The sequence below is a fragment of the Mytilus galloprovincialis genome, chromosome 13, assembly GCF_965363235.1.
Source record: "Mytilus galloprovincialis chromosome 13, xbMytGall1.hap1.1, whole genome shotgun sequence".
Classification (NCBI taxonomy): Eukaryota; Metazoa; Mollusca; class Bivalvia; order Mytilida; family Mytilidae; genus Mytilus; species Mytilus galloprovincialis.
The window spans coordinates 27,898,760-27,912,221 of record NC_134850.1 but is presented as its reverse complement, the minus strand read 5'-3'; the positions used below and the strand labels follow the sequence as shown (position 1 = coordinate 27,912,221).

At 33.5% G+C, this 13,462-nt stretch overlaps 1 protein-coding gene across 1 annotated transcript; it reads right to left on the bottom strand.

Annotated features, from left to right (window-relative positions):
• Nucleotides 1–8,521: 8,521 nt before the first annotated feature.
• Nucleotides 8,522–10,508, bottom strand: LOC143056209 (putative E3 ubiquitin-protein ligase MID2). Its single transcript, XM_076229293.1, has one exon. It carries the CDS (start codon nt 10,503–10,505, stop codon nt 8,577–8,579), a length of 1,929 nt encoding a protein of 642 aa, XP_076085408.1. The 5' UTR covers nt 10,506–10,508; the 3' UTR covers nt 8,522–8,576.
• Between the last annotated feature and the right edge of the window lie 2,954 nt (nt 10,509–13,462).

Below are 13,462 nucleotides of genomic sequence, written 5' to 3'. Positions count from 1 at the left end.
ACGTATGGAGACAAGGTAAATATTTGGGTCCTTTGAAGGTCTCTAAACAAATGGTACACGTCAACAAATCATCGAAATTGTCTGTTTTGTCCTGTGCAATCGCCATTTTAAAAATGTAGACTTTAAACTTCCTTGTCACCTGAAAGGTCGATATCTTTGTTGTCTGAGTTATATTTAGATACACTATATAAATAAGTGTACCGTAGATAAATTAAACCGGTGTGTTATATGAACTAGGGTCTTTTATAGCTTTCTATACGGTATGGTATAAAGTCGTATGATGACCTATGGTTGCTTGACTTTTCGGAGAACCTGACTTGACGTTGGGCTTTAAATTCTAAAATATTTAGTCTCACACACTAAGGTCTTCTATTCTATTCACGGTTACCGCCCGTTAACTGTTCCTTTACGTTGTGGTTGGCTTTCCTTTAAACACACAAAAAGTAAGATAATATATATTAATTTTGGACACAAAATTCTAAACGAAATAATAATAAATCAAAGCAGATTTACAACACTTTTATTCAATTCTAAACAAAAATGCTTCGAGAATGTGTGTAATGAACTAACAAGTATACCCAATTTGTACTGTGGATTAAAAGAAAACCCGTAAAATGACTAACTTTAACACATCCGTGCTAGCTTGCATTGAATTATTCATGAAGAAGATGACATGCACATAACTATAAACGAGACAGACAGCAAACTAACAAACAAGACGAGATCCAATAAATGCAACAATAGTATTCCGCTGTTCGAAAGTAATTAATCGATTTAGACAAAAACAAACCGGGTAACAAACTTAAACAGAGGGAAACACATCAACTATAAGGGGAATACAACAAAACAACAGAAAAACTGAAGTGGACAAAAAACAAACGACAATGCAACAACACAGAAACGAACTATAAGATAACAACTGCCATTTTCCTGACTTAGTCCAGGAAAATTTTGAGACAAAATGGCGGGTTGAACCTGGTTTTGAGGCTAGCCAAACTTGGCACTTTTATCATAAACGGTCTTTATGAATATTATGCTAATTAAAATGGTCCTGTACTTTACTACATTGCTGTACATTTTTGTTCTTGATATTACAAATTGAACATAAATCTTCTAGTAACAACAAAATTACGTTTTTATCTAATAAAATCTCATTTCATTGACTTAAAGAATGAAGGTATTACTTTTAACACAAAAATCTGTTCAAGTAAGTTGTAACAAAATATAAAGATCCATTATCTATGTGCATTAAATATTTTTAAATTCAAAGCAATGAACACCAGCCTCTAAAGTGACTGAAGTTTAACTTCTCTTTCGCTTCCACTTGTAAAAATTTCTCATTGTCTGCAAGAGGTCAGACTAACAGAATGGTGTTGACGAATACCTATCATTCTAACATTTTCAACAAATGTTATATTATTAGGGAAAAGGTTTTTTTATATACTGGTTGGTATGTTTTAAAACTAGCAATGGATAGGTAATAGACAAATTTGAAAACGAGGTGGCCGAAATACCATTTGTTCGTAACCACATCAACAACAGCAATGAGTTTTCAGGTAATAGAAACAACTCCATAGGCATACCTATAAAATCTTTTTCTCTATTTAATGTTAGATCAAAAAGCATTCAACTAGGTGATGCTATCAGGACATGGATTATAAGGGTCAATATTCCTAATGGACCTTGAAATGACGAACTCAGTTTTCTGACTCTCATTGAAAAAATAGTTCGCCATACAATTGTGGAGGCTGTAACTTTTTAAAATTGACATAAATTAAGTAGGACTGGTGTTTTATAGAGCTGATGCGATGTGAAAATGATTTTTTAATTATTTTTGTGGTCAGAATTTTGGGATTATTTCCCGAGAAGAGCGACAATATTCACTATCTTTCGGGGTCGGGCACTTGACGGGAAAACGAATCAACTTGCCATCCCAAAATTCGCACCACAAATGTGCAAGTCTCTCAGCTTCAAAAAAAAAGCCATCATACATATCCAAGTTGACGATATGGTCTAAAACATAAGAAACCCTTACCGCCTATGGAGAATTTTTTACGCTTATTGTCCCATATAAAAATAACTAATTTTTTTTTTTATTAACTCTACAATCGTCCAAAACCCATAGACTATTCGTATTGGGATCTATCGTAATGTTTGAAGCACTTCGAATGCTATTGCAATCTTCAGGTTTGTTCAGTTTTAGACTAGGAAATGGTTTTAAAATATCTTTTTATAACGATGTTAAGAGACGCTTGGACCCAAATATTAATCGCTCTGCTTATTATAGTATAAATACGCCAACCTATTAACTCAAGAATCAAAATGGCCACATTTTAGGAAATGAGCAATGTCAGATATATTTAAGTAATCCTTATTGCTTTGGTCGGAAGTCATAATCAATTTTTGAAATAGTCCGTCTTCCATGCTCTTCAACTTCCTAACTAATTTAACCGAAATTAAGTTTCCTCGAGCACCACAGACAATTCTTATGTTACTTAAACGCGCGTCTAGTATTTTAAACTGAAAGCCATACATCTTTGATGAGTTGTTATAGTGAAACAACAAGATATATTTTATTCCTCATGAATTTGAAATATTTAACAAGATTGAAGAAGAAAGAATATAAATTATATTTTGTGTCTCTTGATTTAAAGTAAATTTTTGGTTTTTTTATGTTTTCAATAGATTTTTACAGTTAGTTCCTTATGTTGTGCGTTCATAAAAGAAAGATTCTGCAACTGCTGTTGTTGACCTTGGTTTACGGAGAATTACCAAGGATATTTAGCTGAAGAAACTTAGAGAAACGAATTTGTTTAACAACACTTACTCAATATTATTGGTCGACAGAAGTAATGTTTCTGTCAGGACAATATCTAGTCCAAATAATTATGACGTCTGTCAAGGCTATTTTAAAAAAATTCTGGGACGCCTTCCTAAGACGTCATAACGCTGAAGCCATTTTTTATGTCTGGAGTTTGAGAGCAAATTTTGGGGGGAACTTTGACACCTAATTTTGACAAGAAATTTTCATTCCCGGTTAGCAATTTTTACGTAGGTACAAAGTCATACCTTTTTTGTGCTTATTGATGTAAAATATTTCCAGAAATATCAAAAAGAAAGGATTTAATAATAGTGGGAGAATATTTATAAATATATTAGACTACAAAATCAAATAATTTCGTACACATCCATTTTCCCTGTTTCATAACACGTTACAAACCATTGGTTATTATTTTTCTTGAAACGTATAACCCATGGTTGTTGTATTCCCATTCTTTTCGCTGGGAATTCTTAACGGGTTACCATCTTTTTAAATAATGTGTTTTACGTCAACCATATGTGCAAACACACACGTTCTTATGAAATACCTCTCGTGTGTAAAAAAATTCTTATTCAAGAAAAGACGTTTGTGTTATTTACAGTTCTCGTACTGTGTTTGTCCCATCGGCACATATATTATCACTGTGGTCTTCTGCATATAGATAAAAGCTACCCCTGTTTGTTTTAGCCTCTTCATTTTTGACACCAGTGGTGCAATAATCTATCTTAAAAGAGGGACGAAAGATACCAAAGGGACAGTCAAACTCATAAATCTAAAACAAACTGACAACGCCATGGCTAAAAATGAAAAAGACAAACAGAAAAACAATAGTACACTAAAGAATAAACAACACGAACCCCACCAAAAACTAGGGGTGATCTCAGGTGCTCCGGAAGGGTAAGCAAATCTTGCTCCACATGTGGCACCCGTCGTGTTGCTTATGTGATTACAAATCCGGTAAATAGTCTAATTCGGTAGGTCACATTCATGAAAGGGAAGGGGATTGTAGTTACGACGTAAGGAACATATCCGATATCATTTGTGAAACGGTTATTCCATAACGGTCAACCAACTCGTGATGGCGTCCGTAAAATTTACGAAGGGATGATTTCAACTTCACCATTTGGAACTCTTGGTTTGATAGCTTCCTTGTGAGCAGTAACCCTCTATCAAGAAAATCATGATAGGAAATGCAAGCACGGGAATATCGTATCAATTGGGAGATATATACCCCGTATGCAGGTGCTGCTGGATTGTTGCTACTTAGAAATGGAAAGTTCACAATTGGAAAGCTGAAATCATCTCTTTTGTCGTAAAGTTTTGTTTTCAACCGACCCTCATTGTCAATTTCTAGATGTAAGTCAAGATATGAAGCCGACTTAACAATCTGTAGTATCCTTCATCTCCAATTCGATGGGATAGATGCGTTCCACATAGTCACCAAATTTTGAATTGTTTAGTGAAAGAACGTCATCTATATAGCGGAAAGTAGAGTTAAAGGATATTGCTAACTTCTTATCTTTCTTCCTAAGAAGTTCCTGCATGAAGTCAGCCTCATAATAATAAAGAAACAAGTCGGCAAGTAGAGGGGCACAGTTTGTTCCCATTGGGATGCCGACAGTCTGTTGAAAAACACGTCCTGTGAACGTTACAAATATGTTGTCAATCAAAAAATCAAGCATCTTGATAATATCGGTTTCAGAGAATTTTGTGTTTGAATCAGAGTGACTATATGCAAGAATAAATTCCCAAACGATTTGACATAATTATAGAACTTGTAAGCAACTCTATGGCACAATGTCATATCATTGGTTTTAATGGAAGAAAAAATAATTGTTGTTGAGCTACTTAAAACTATTTGTGTCTTATATTTGATCTATATTGTTATGTTCTTTTGATAGTTTGAGTTCACGATGACAGTCCCAGTTGGGACTGTTTTTTGTGACTTATAGGAACTCACCAGTCGTGAAGATACATTCATCATTCGTAAAAATACCACTGAGATAGACATATTGTCCATCTAATATACGTCAATACTCTTTATTACATTGATATAACCAGTGTAAAGGTTTTTGGTTTTAAATTCCTATCCATGGCTTCGGACAACATGCGTTGGTTTCAACTAGTTTCACCTCTAAAATCACTGTGACCTGTTTTGCAAAATGTTTGACCATATTTCAGTCTCATTCTTTGGTTAAGGTATCGCCATTTTCCCCTATTTTCGTTAATTCTAATCATTTCGAGTAAACACTGTAGTTCGGATTAAATGTTGTCAACACGTATCATATATATAGAAATGCAATTATCAACAGAACATTTCAGACTTTCAAGACCTGTCGAATTTTCGGAAAGTTCCCAACAAGCTCTCTTTCTTCGATTTGATTATTTCTTGAACATCGTTAACCGTTTGTCAGTTTCTATATTTTTATTGTTAAAGTAACCTTGGAGTTCGGTATATTGTATATTTTTTTACGCCATTAGTCATCATCAGGTAAGAATTCTCAATATAAAGTTGGTTAATATTGTTTTTAGTTTTTGAAAGGTCGATCATTTTGTACATAGTTATATGTTATGCGTTATGACACACGATCAATACCCTTTTTATCGTTAGAAACACCTAAAACAAATGATGTTTCTTTTTTCTCAAAATGAGGAAGAGATGTGTTTATAACGAAACGCATTCTATCAAACATGTTCCTGATATGCATTTTTAGTTTGGTACTTTTATGTAAGAATAAGAAGACCTTATAAACAGCACTTAATCTAAATGAAAGATGTAAAACAACTAAACAAAACATTATAAGTGATCTTGGTTTAATAGACATCTCTCAATACCTCTGGGTTTTGTTCCTGAGATTATTTGTAGGGCCTAAAGTTTTTACAAACCTTGAAAAAAAATCGCCAGTAGTTGTTTTAATAAAACAAATAATAGACAAAATCAATCATGTCAGTATTCAGTATTGTGATATTTATTTGCTCTTTTTTAGTTCAAAGTTCAAAGGGTCAACATACCTTTGTGAGGTGGAACAACTTCCCAACAAGTATATTATAATCAAGTTTGAAATACAATTAAGCATTGAAACATTAGAAGAAATCAAAAATATCTACACAATTAATTGAAAACAACGGCTGTCTATTCGTATCTTTTAACGATAAAAAAACCCCACCTAAGTCCTTATCTACTTCACAATGTACTTATATTAAATCTATGAAATACTTTTTGTAGTTTAATGTACGGGTTATAATCAATATTGATTAGATTTGGGTTAAATACATTTCATACTTGTCTTTCATACCGGGAAAGTGTATGTACAGCAGGGTTTATTCTCAGTTCTCCAACATTTGTGAAAAAATATTTCACGTTCATCCGGTAGTGTCAAACAATATACAAGCTTGATATGTTTTAGCAATTAACAGCATTTGCATTTTTAATTTGTTGCTTTTATGTAAGAATAAGATGACCTAAAATAAAGATGTAAACTAACTACAAAAATTAAAAGTAAAATGGCTTTGTGATTAATAGACACTCACACAATACCTCTGTTTGTTTACCCTAAGATTATTTGATTGGTCAAACAGTTTTACAAACAACGAAATCAAATTCGCCAGTGGTTGTAGTTGTATAAAACAAATATGAGATAAAAAAAAAATCAGGTCAGTATTCAGTATTGTGATATCTATTAGTTTATTTTTAAGTTTAAAGTTCAACATACATTTGTGAGGAGGGTCAATTTACCGACAACTATATCATAATCAAGTTCAAAATACAAATAAGCATTAAAACATTGGAAACAATGAAAGATAAACTAAAATAAAAAAAAATAAATACTAAGGCTTTTCTACCTCAGGCATAGATCACCTTAGCTGTATTTGGCAAAACTTTTAGGAATTTTGGTTCTCAATACTCTTCAACTAAGTACTTTTTTTGGCCTTAGTACCTTTTTTGGATTCGAGCGTCACTGATGAGTCTTTTGTAGACGAAACGCGCGTCTGGCGTATATACTAAATTTAGTCCTTATATCTATGATGAGTTCATTTACAACCACTGGGTCGATGCCACTGATGGTGGAGATTCATTTCCCCGGGGGTATCACAAGCCCAGTAGTCAGCACTTTTTCTGCTGATATGAATTGTCATTGATATGGTTATATTTATAAATTTACTGTTTACAAATTTTTCAATTTTTTTAAATACTAAGGCTTTTCTACCTCAGGCATAGATCACCTCAGCTGTATTTGGCAAAACTTTTAGGAATTTTGGTTCTCAATGCTCATCAACTTCGTACTTTTTTTGGCCTTACTACCTTTTTTGGATTCGAGCGTCACTGATGAGTCTTTTGTAGACGAAACGCGCGTCTGGCGTATACACTAAATTTAGTCCTGATATCTATGATGAGTTTATTATTATATACTTAGACTAATTGACATATGATTTTACCGTATGATAACAGTATGAAATTAACGTAAATTTCATATTTTTCGTATTGGTGCTAAGCGGGCTGATATGAAAAGTTTATCACATGCCTTTCCGTAGCGTTATCGCATGGCATTTTTCATATCGCATGTATTCTCAGCCCTCTGTCAATATCAGCCCTCGAGCCATGCGGTTCTTGGGCTGATATTGAACCTATGGCTGATAATACATGCGATATGACAAATGTCATGCAATAATCTGATACTATTCATTGAAAACAACGGCTGCCTACTAGTATTCGAATCTGTTTACATTAAAAAAAACCACCAAGGTCGTTATTAACTTCACAATGTACATCTATAAAGTTCTTTTTGTAGTTGAATGTATGGTTTATAATCAATATTGATTAGATCAGGTTAAAGACATTTTTTACTTGTCTTTCACACCGAGAAAGTTTAAGTACAGCATGAATTATTCACAGTTCTCAAATATTTGTGAAAAAATTTATTCAAGTTTATCCACTAGTGTCAAACAGTATATATAAGCTTGGTATTTTTGTAGCAATTAAATGTATTGTTACAAGGAATACAATCGCGATCTGTATTTGATGTACATATACAATATATGTTCATTGTCAGAAAATGTAACATTTATTTGTATGAGCTTTAGAAGCAAGACGACAAGCAAGGCTCGCCGAGCTTTCTCTTGTTTCGCAGCGAGTACAAGTTTGATTTATATTTTCACTCTGAGTATTTTTTGCATCTGTTATATATGTAAACAAAAGATCTGGCATGATTTCCAATGAGAATCAGTGTGTACCAGAGACCAAATGATAAAACCAAAGCAATTATGATAGGTCACTTTATGATCACCAACAATGAGCAAAACCCATATACTCTACAAAAGACCCGACATGACCAAATGTATTTAAATAAAATAAGTCAAACGAGAAAATAATCCAAACTATATTGGTTTGTTTTTAGAATACTTCTGGTCCATGTATAACCAATAGCGTTATCATTTACCAATATGAGTTAATGAACAATTTCTTATTAATTTAATCATTTCTTATGAAATTAGTCCCATAAAAATGTTTTCGCATGGCTATTTATCTATGTACCGAAAATTAAACATGCTGTCAAAAAACGTTGCTGCATTATATTATGAGTATCCGACTATCTTGTATGGATGTACAACAGAAATGTCTTAATTACATACTGTTACATTTGTAAATAGCTATTCACTTATTTACTAACTTACTTACTTTTCCAAATTAAAAAAAAAACATTGCACATTACTTCTTTATTCGAATAATGATAGATAAAAATACAATACTAAAATTTCAAATTATTTCGCATACGACAATTTTCCCCGTTTGATAGCAAGTGACAAAGAACTGGTTGCTATTTTTCTTGAAACGTATAACCCATGGTTGTTTTATTCCAATACTTTCAGCTGGAATAATTCTTATCAGCTTACCATCTTTTGTTATTTGATGAATGTTTCCTGATGTGTGTGCACAAATATAAAAATTTTCGTCATAGTCTACGGATATACCTCTCGCGTTTGAAAGTTTCTCATTTGTGTAGGAAAACACTTTTGTATTATTTACAGTTCTTGACACCGTATTTGATCCGTCAGCACAAATGTAATCACTCCTGTTTTTGGCATATAGAAGAAAGTTGTCCCCGATTGTTGTCGCCTGTTCAATTTGGACGCCAGTGGTTGCATTAATCCATGTCAAAGTTGGGCTACTTGCAAGGATAAATTCCCCGTTTACATGACAGAATCCATGAACAGGATATGTGGTAGCAAAGCTACGACACAGCGTCATATCCTGCGTGTTGATAATAGATATTGTGTTCGAACTACTTGAAACTGCAGCTTTCGTGCCATTTATTAGATCTATATCGAATGGTTTGCCTGATAGCTTAAGTTTAGCGAGAATGTCTCCATTGTGACTAAATTTCAATACTTCATTTGACTGACTGTTTGTAAAGATAAATTCATCTTTCATAAAAAGACCACTCAGAAATACAGACTCTGCGTTTAAGTCAATACATTTTATTACATTGATATTTCCAGTGTGAAAGTTTATTTTTTTTCCCAACGATAGTTTTGGACAACTTGTTTTGGTTTCAACTAGTTTAACCTTTCCTATAATTGGGACTCGTTTTGCAAAATTTTCTACTATATCATTAGATTCTAAATGCATGGACATATTCTTAATTCCGCATATACCTTTGTTAAATGCATCACCGAATTTTTCTTTATTTTCGTTAATTCTATTCATTTCCAGTAAACATTGCAGTTCGGACCCATGATGTAAACACGTATTATATATTGCAATCCAGTTATCAACGGTACGCTTTAGACTTTCGAGCTTTGTTGATTCTTCAGAAAGCTTCAGAACTGTTTCTTTCTTCGATTTGATTATTTCGTCCTTGATTTGTCCTTCAATTTTGTTCAGATGCTCAATAATGTTATCTTTTATGGTACTGACCTTTGTAAGAATAGCATGAACCTCTTTTTCAAAATCGGTCAAATGTTTTTTCCTGTCACGTATTAAATCGGACAGTTGTTTACTTGTGTCTTTAAGTTCTGCGGACATTTCCATCGCTTTCTGTGATTTTTTTATGCCTGAAACTGCCTTCTCGATTGTGATGACGTCATCACATTTCCTATGCGATAAAGTGGCACATAATGTACATATTGGTTTAGAATGGTCAACACAATAAGCCTTTATTATTTCCCCTGAATGTTCTTCGCAAAATATCAGCGAAGACACGATCACTGTTTCTTTATTTGTTCCAACGTCCTCTAGGGATATTATCGGGTGTTTTGCAGAAATCTTAAATGATTTGTGGTATGTTTCGCAAGAACTGCAAAACGCCTCTTCGCAAACTGTGCACAAAGACCTCGCTTTTTCAGATTTATTATTCACCTTACATGAATCACACATTTTTTCGCTTTTTCTTATTTCCTGTCTATCCATCATTGAAGCAACGAAATGGTTACCTGGTAATTTTTCAGCCCATGTCTCTGGATTACCTGGTGACTCTCCCATCAAAACATCCTGTCGACAAATCGGACACTTAAAAGTTGTTCCAGTTTTTCCCTTGTTCACGGTAGACAGAATGTAAGTGTTTATGCATGTCTTACAGAACGTATGGAGACAAGGTAAATATTTGGGCCCTTTATATGTCTCTAAACAAATGGTACACGTCAACAAATCATCGAAATTGTCTGTTTTGTCCTGTGCAATCGCCATTTTTAAAATGTAGACTTTAAACTTCCTTGTCACCTGAAAGGTCGATATCTTTGTTGTCTGAATTATATTTAGATACACTATTTAAATCAGTGTAGATAAATTAAATCGGTGTGTTATATGAACCAGATGTCATGCAGTAGTCTTTTATATCTTACTATACGGTATGGTATAAAGTCGTATGGTGACCTATGGTTGCTTAACTTTTTGGAGAACCTGACTTGACTACTATGGGCTTTTATTTCCAAAATATTTAGTCTCACACTCTACCGTGTACTATTCTATTCACGGCTACCACCCGTTAACTGTGCCCTTACGTTGTGATTTTCATTACTTTTAAACACACAAAAAGTAAGATAATATATATTAATTCAGGACACAAAATTTCTAAACGAAATAATAATAAATCAAAGCAGATTTACAACACTTTTATTCAATTCGAAACAAAAATGCTTCGAGAATAAGAAGAAGATGACATGCAAATAACTATAAACGAGACAGACAGCAAACTAACAAACAAGACGAGATCAAATAAATGCAACAATAGTATTCCGCTGTTCGAAAGTAATTAATCGATTTAGACAAAAATAAACCGGGTTACAAACTTAAACCGAGGGAAAAACATCAACTATAAGGGGAATACAACAAAACAACAGAAAAAACTGAAGTGGAAAAAAAACAAACGACAATGCAACAACACAGAAACGAACTATAAGATAACAACTGCCATTTTCCTGACTTGGTACAGGACAATTTGAGACAAAATGAACCTGGTTTTGAGGCTAGCCAAACCTCGCACTTTTTTCATAAACGGTCTTTATGAATATTATGCAAATTAAAATGGTCGTGTACTTTACTACATTGCTGAAGCAATGGACGGTGACAGTCTCTGAAGTGATTGAAGTTTAACTTCTCTTTCGCTTTCATTTGTAAAAATGTCTTGGTGTCGATTCCACTTCATTATAAAGGTGATATGTAGAGCAGGGGAAAAACTTGATCAAAGGTTGACGAATGTCTATCATTCCTACATTTTCATCAATAGTTATATTATTAGCGGAAGAGTTTCGAAATATACTGGTTGGTATTTGCCATGTTTTGAAACTAGCATTGAAAATTTGAAGACCGAGGTGGCCAAAATAGCATTTCTTTGTAACCACATAAAAAACAATGACTTTGCTGGTCTCTATCCAATCGTAGATTAAAAAAAAACAAAAAAAACAGGTGATACTAACAGGACATAGATTAATCGCTCTTCTATAGTAATAAAGGGCCAACCTATTAACTCAAGATTCAAAATGGCCACATTTTGTGGAATGAACAATTTCAGATATTTTTAAAGTAGTCCTTATTGCTTTGGTGGAAAGTCATAATCAATTTTTGAAATAGTCTGTCTTCAAAGCTTTTCAACTTCTTAACTAATTTGACCGAAATTGAATCTCCTCGAGCGCTACAGACAATTCTTTTGTAACTTAAACGCGCGTCTTGTATTTTAAACTGAAAGCCATATATCTTTGATGAGTTGTTATAGTGAAACAGCAAGATATATTTTATTCCTAATGAATTTGAAATATTTAACAAGATTGAAGAAGAACGGAATTAAATACTATTTTGTGTCTCTTGATTTATAGTAAATCCTTTTTTATGTTTCCAACAGATTTTTACAGTTAGTTCCTTATGTTTTGCGTTCATAACTCTCCCTGGTTGAGGGATGGTTGCACGCTCAAAAACATGTTTGAACCCACCACGATCGTTATGTGCATGTCCCTCGCCAAGATTCTGCAACTGCTGTTGGTGTCCCAGGTTAACGGATAATTACCAAGGATATTTAACTGATGAAACTTAAAGAAACGAATTTGTTTAGCCACACTTAGTCAATATTAAAGTTCGACAGAGGTAATGTTTCTGTCAGGACAATATCTAGTCCAAATAATTATGACGTCTGGCAAGGCTATTTTAATTTTTTTTCTGGGACGCCTTCCTACGTAGAAAGGCGTCCCAGAAAAAATTAAAATAGCCTAACCAGACGTCATAATTATTTGGACTAGACAATATCCGACTCCATAAACCAAAAGTAACCCTAGATTAAGCACGTTTGTGATGACATAAATTATCATTGATATGGTTAAAAATATTAATTAACTGTTTAAGAAAATTTGAACTTTTTGAAATGCTAAGGGGTTTGAAGACTATCTCATGTATAGATTACCTTAATTGTATTTAGCAAAGCTTTAATGAATATTTGGTCCTCAATGCTCTTCAGCTTTTTTAACTTTTTTTTTCGAGCGTCACTGATTAGTCTTTTGAAGACAAAACGCGCACTGCACAAATAAAAAATATATCCTGGTATCTACGATGAGTTTATTTCCCTAAATATAAAAAAGAAGATGTGGTATGATTGCCAATTAGACAACTGTCCACAAGAGACCAAAATGAAATAGAAACTAACAACTATAGGTCACCGTACGACCTTCAACAATGAGAAAATCCCATACCGCATAGTCAGCTATAAAAGGCCCCGAAATGACAATGTAAAACAATTCAAACGAGAAAACTCACGGCCTTATTTAGTCGCTAGATTTCAATACTATAGAACATCTTAAGGACAACCTTGATCTACGCGACAACCAACACCAAGTCAATGGAATAACTCAGTTAAACACTGTAAAATAATTGGTAAATAATACTAGTACCACATATTCGAATACACAAATTGATTCGATCCATGCCAAGAAGACCAGTACAATGTAAGCTGCGCATGGTGGTTACATCAAATATATGAATTTATGTGCGGTATGCGGAAGGTATTTGAAAGATTGCGCATCAATTTTATAAAGAAGATTTTGTATAAGTTGTATACTATTGCCGTTAACCGGTTTGGCGGTCAGTATAAAAGTAAATTGCACGGGTTTTTAGTTATCGAGGACTGGGTAGTGACCACATACACGCACGTCATATATATA

What these genes read in the sequence shown, in the direction of transcription:
- LOC143056209 (XM_076229293.1), bottom strand. Translation starts at nt 10,505, where the DNA reads ATGGCGATTGCACAGGACAAAACAGACAATTTCGATGATTTGTTGACG.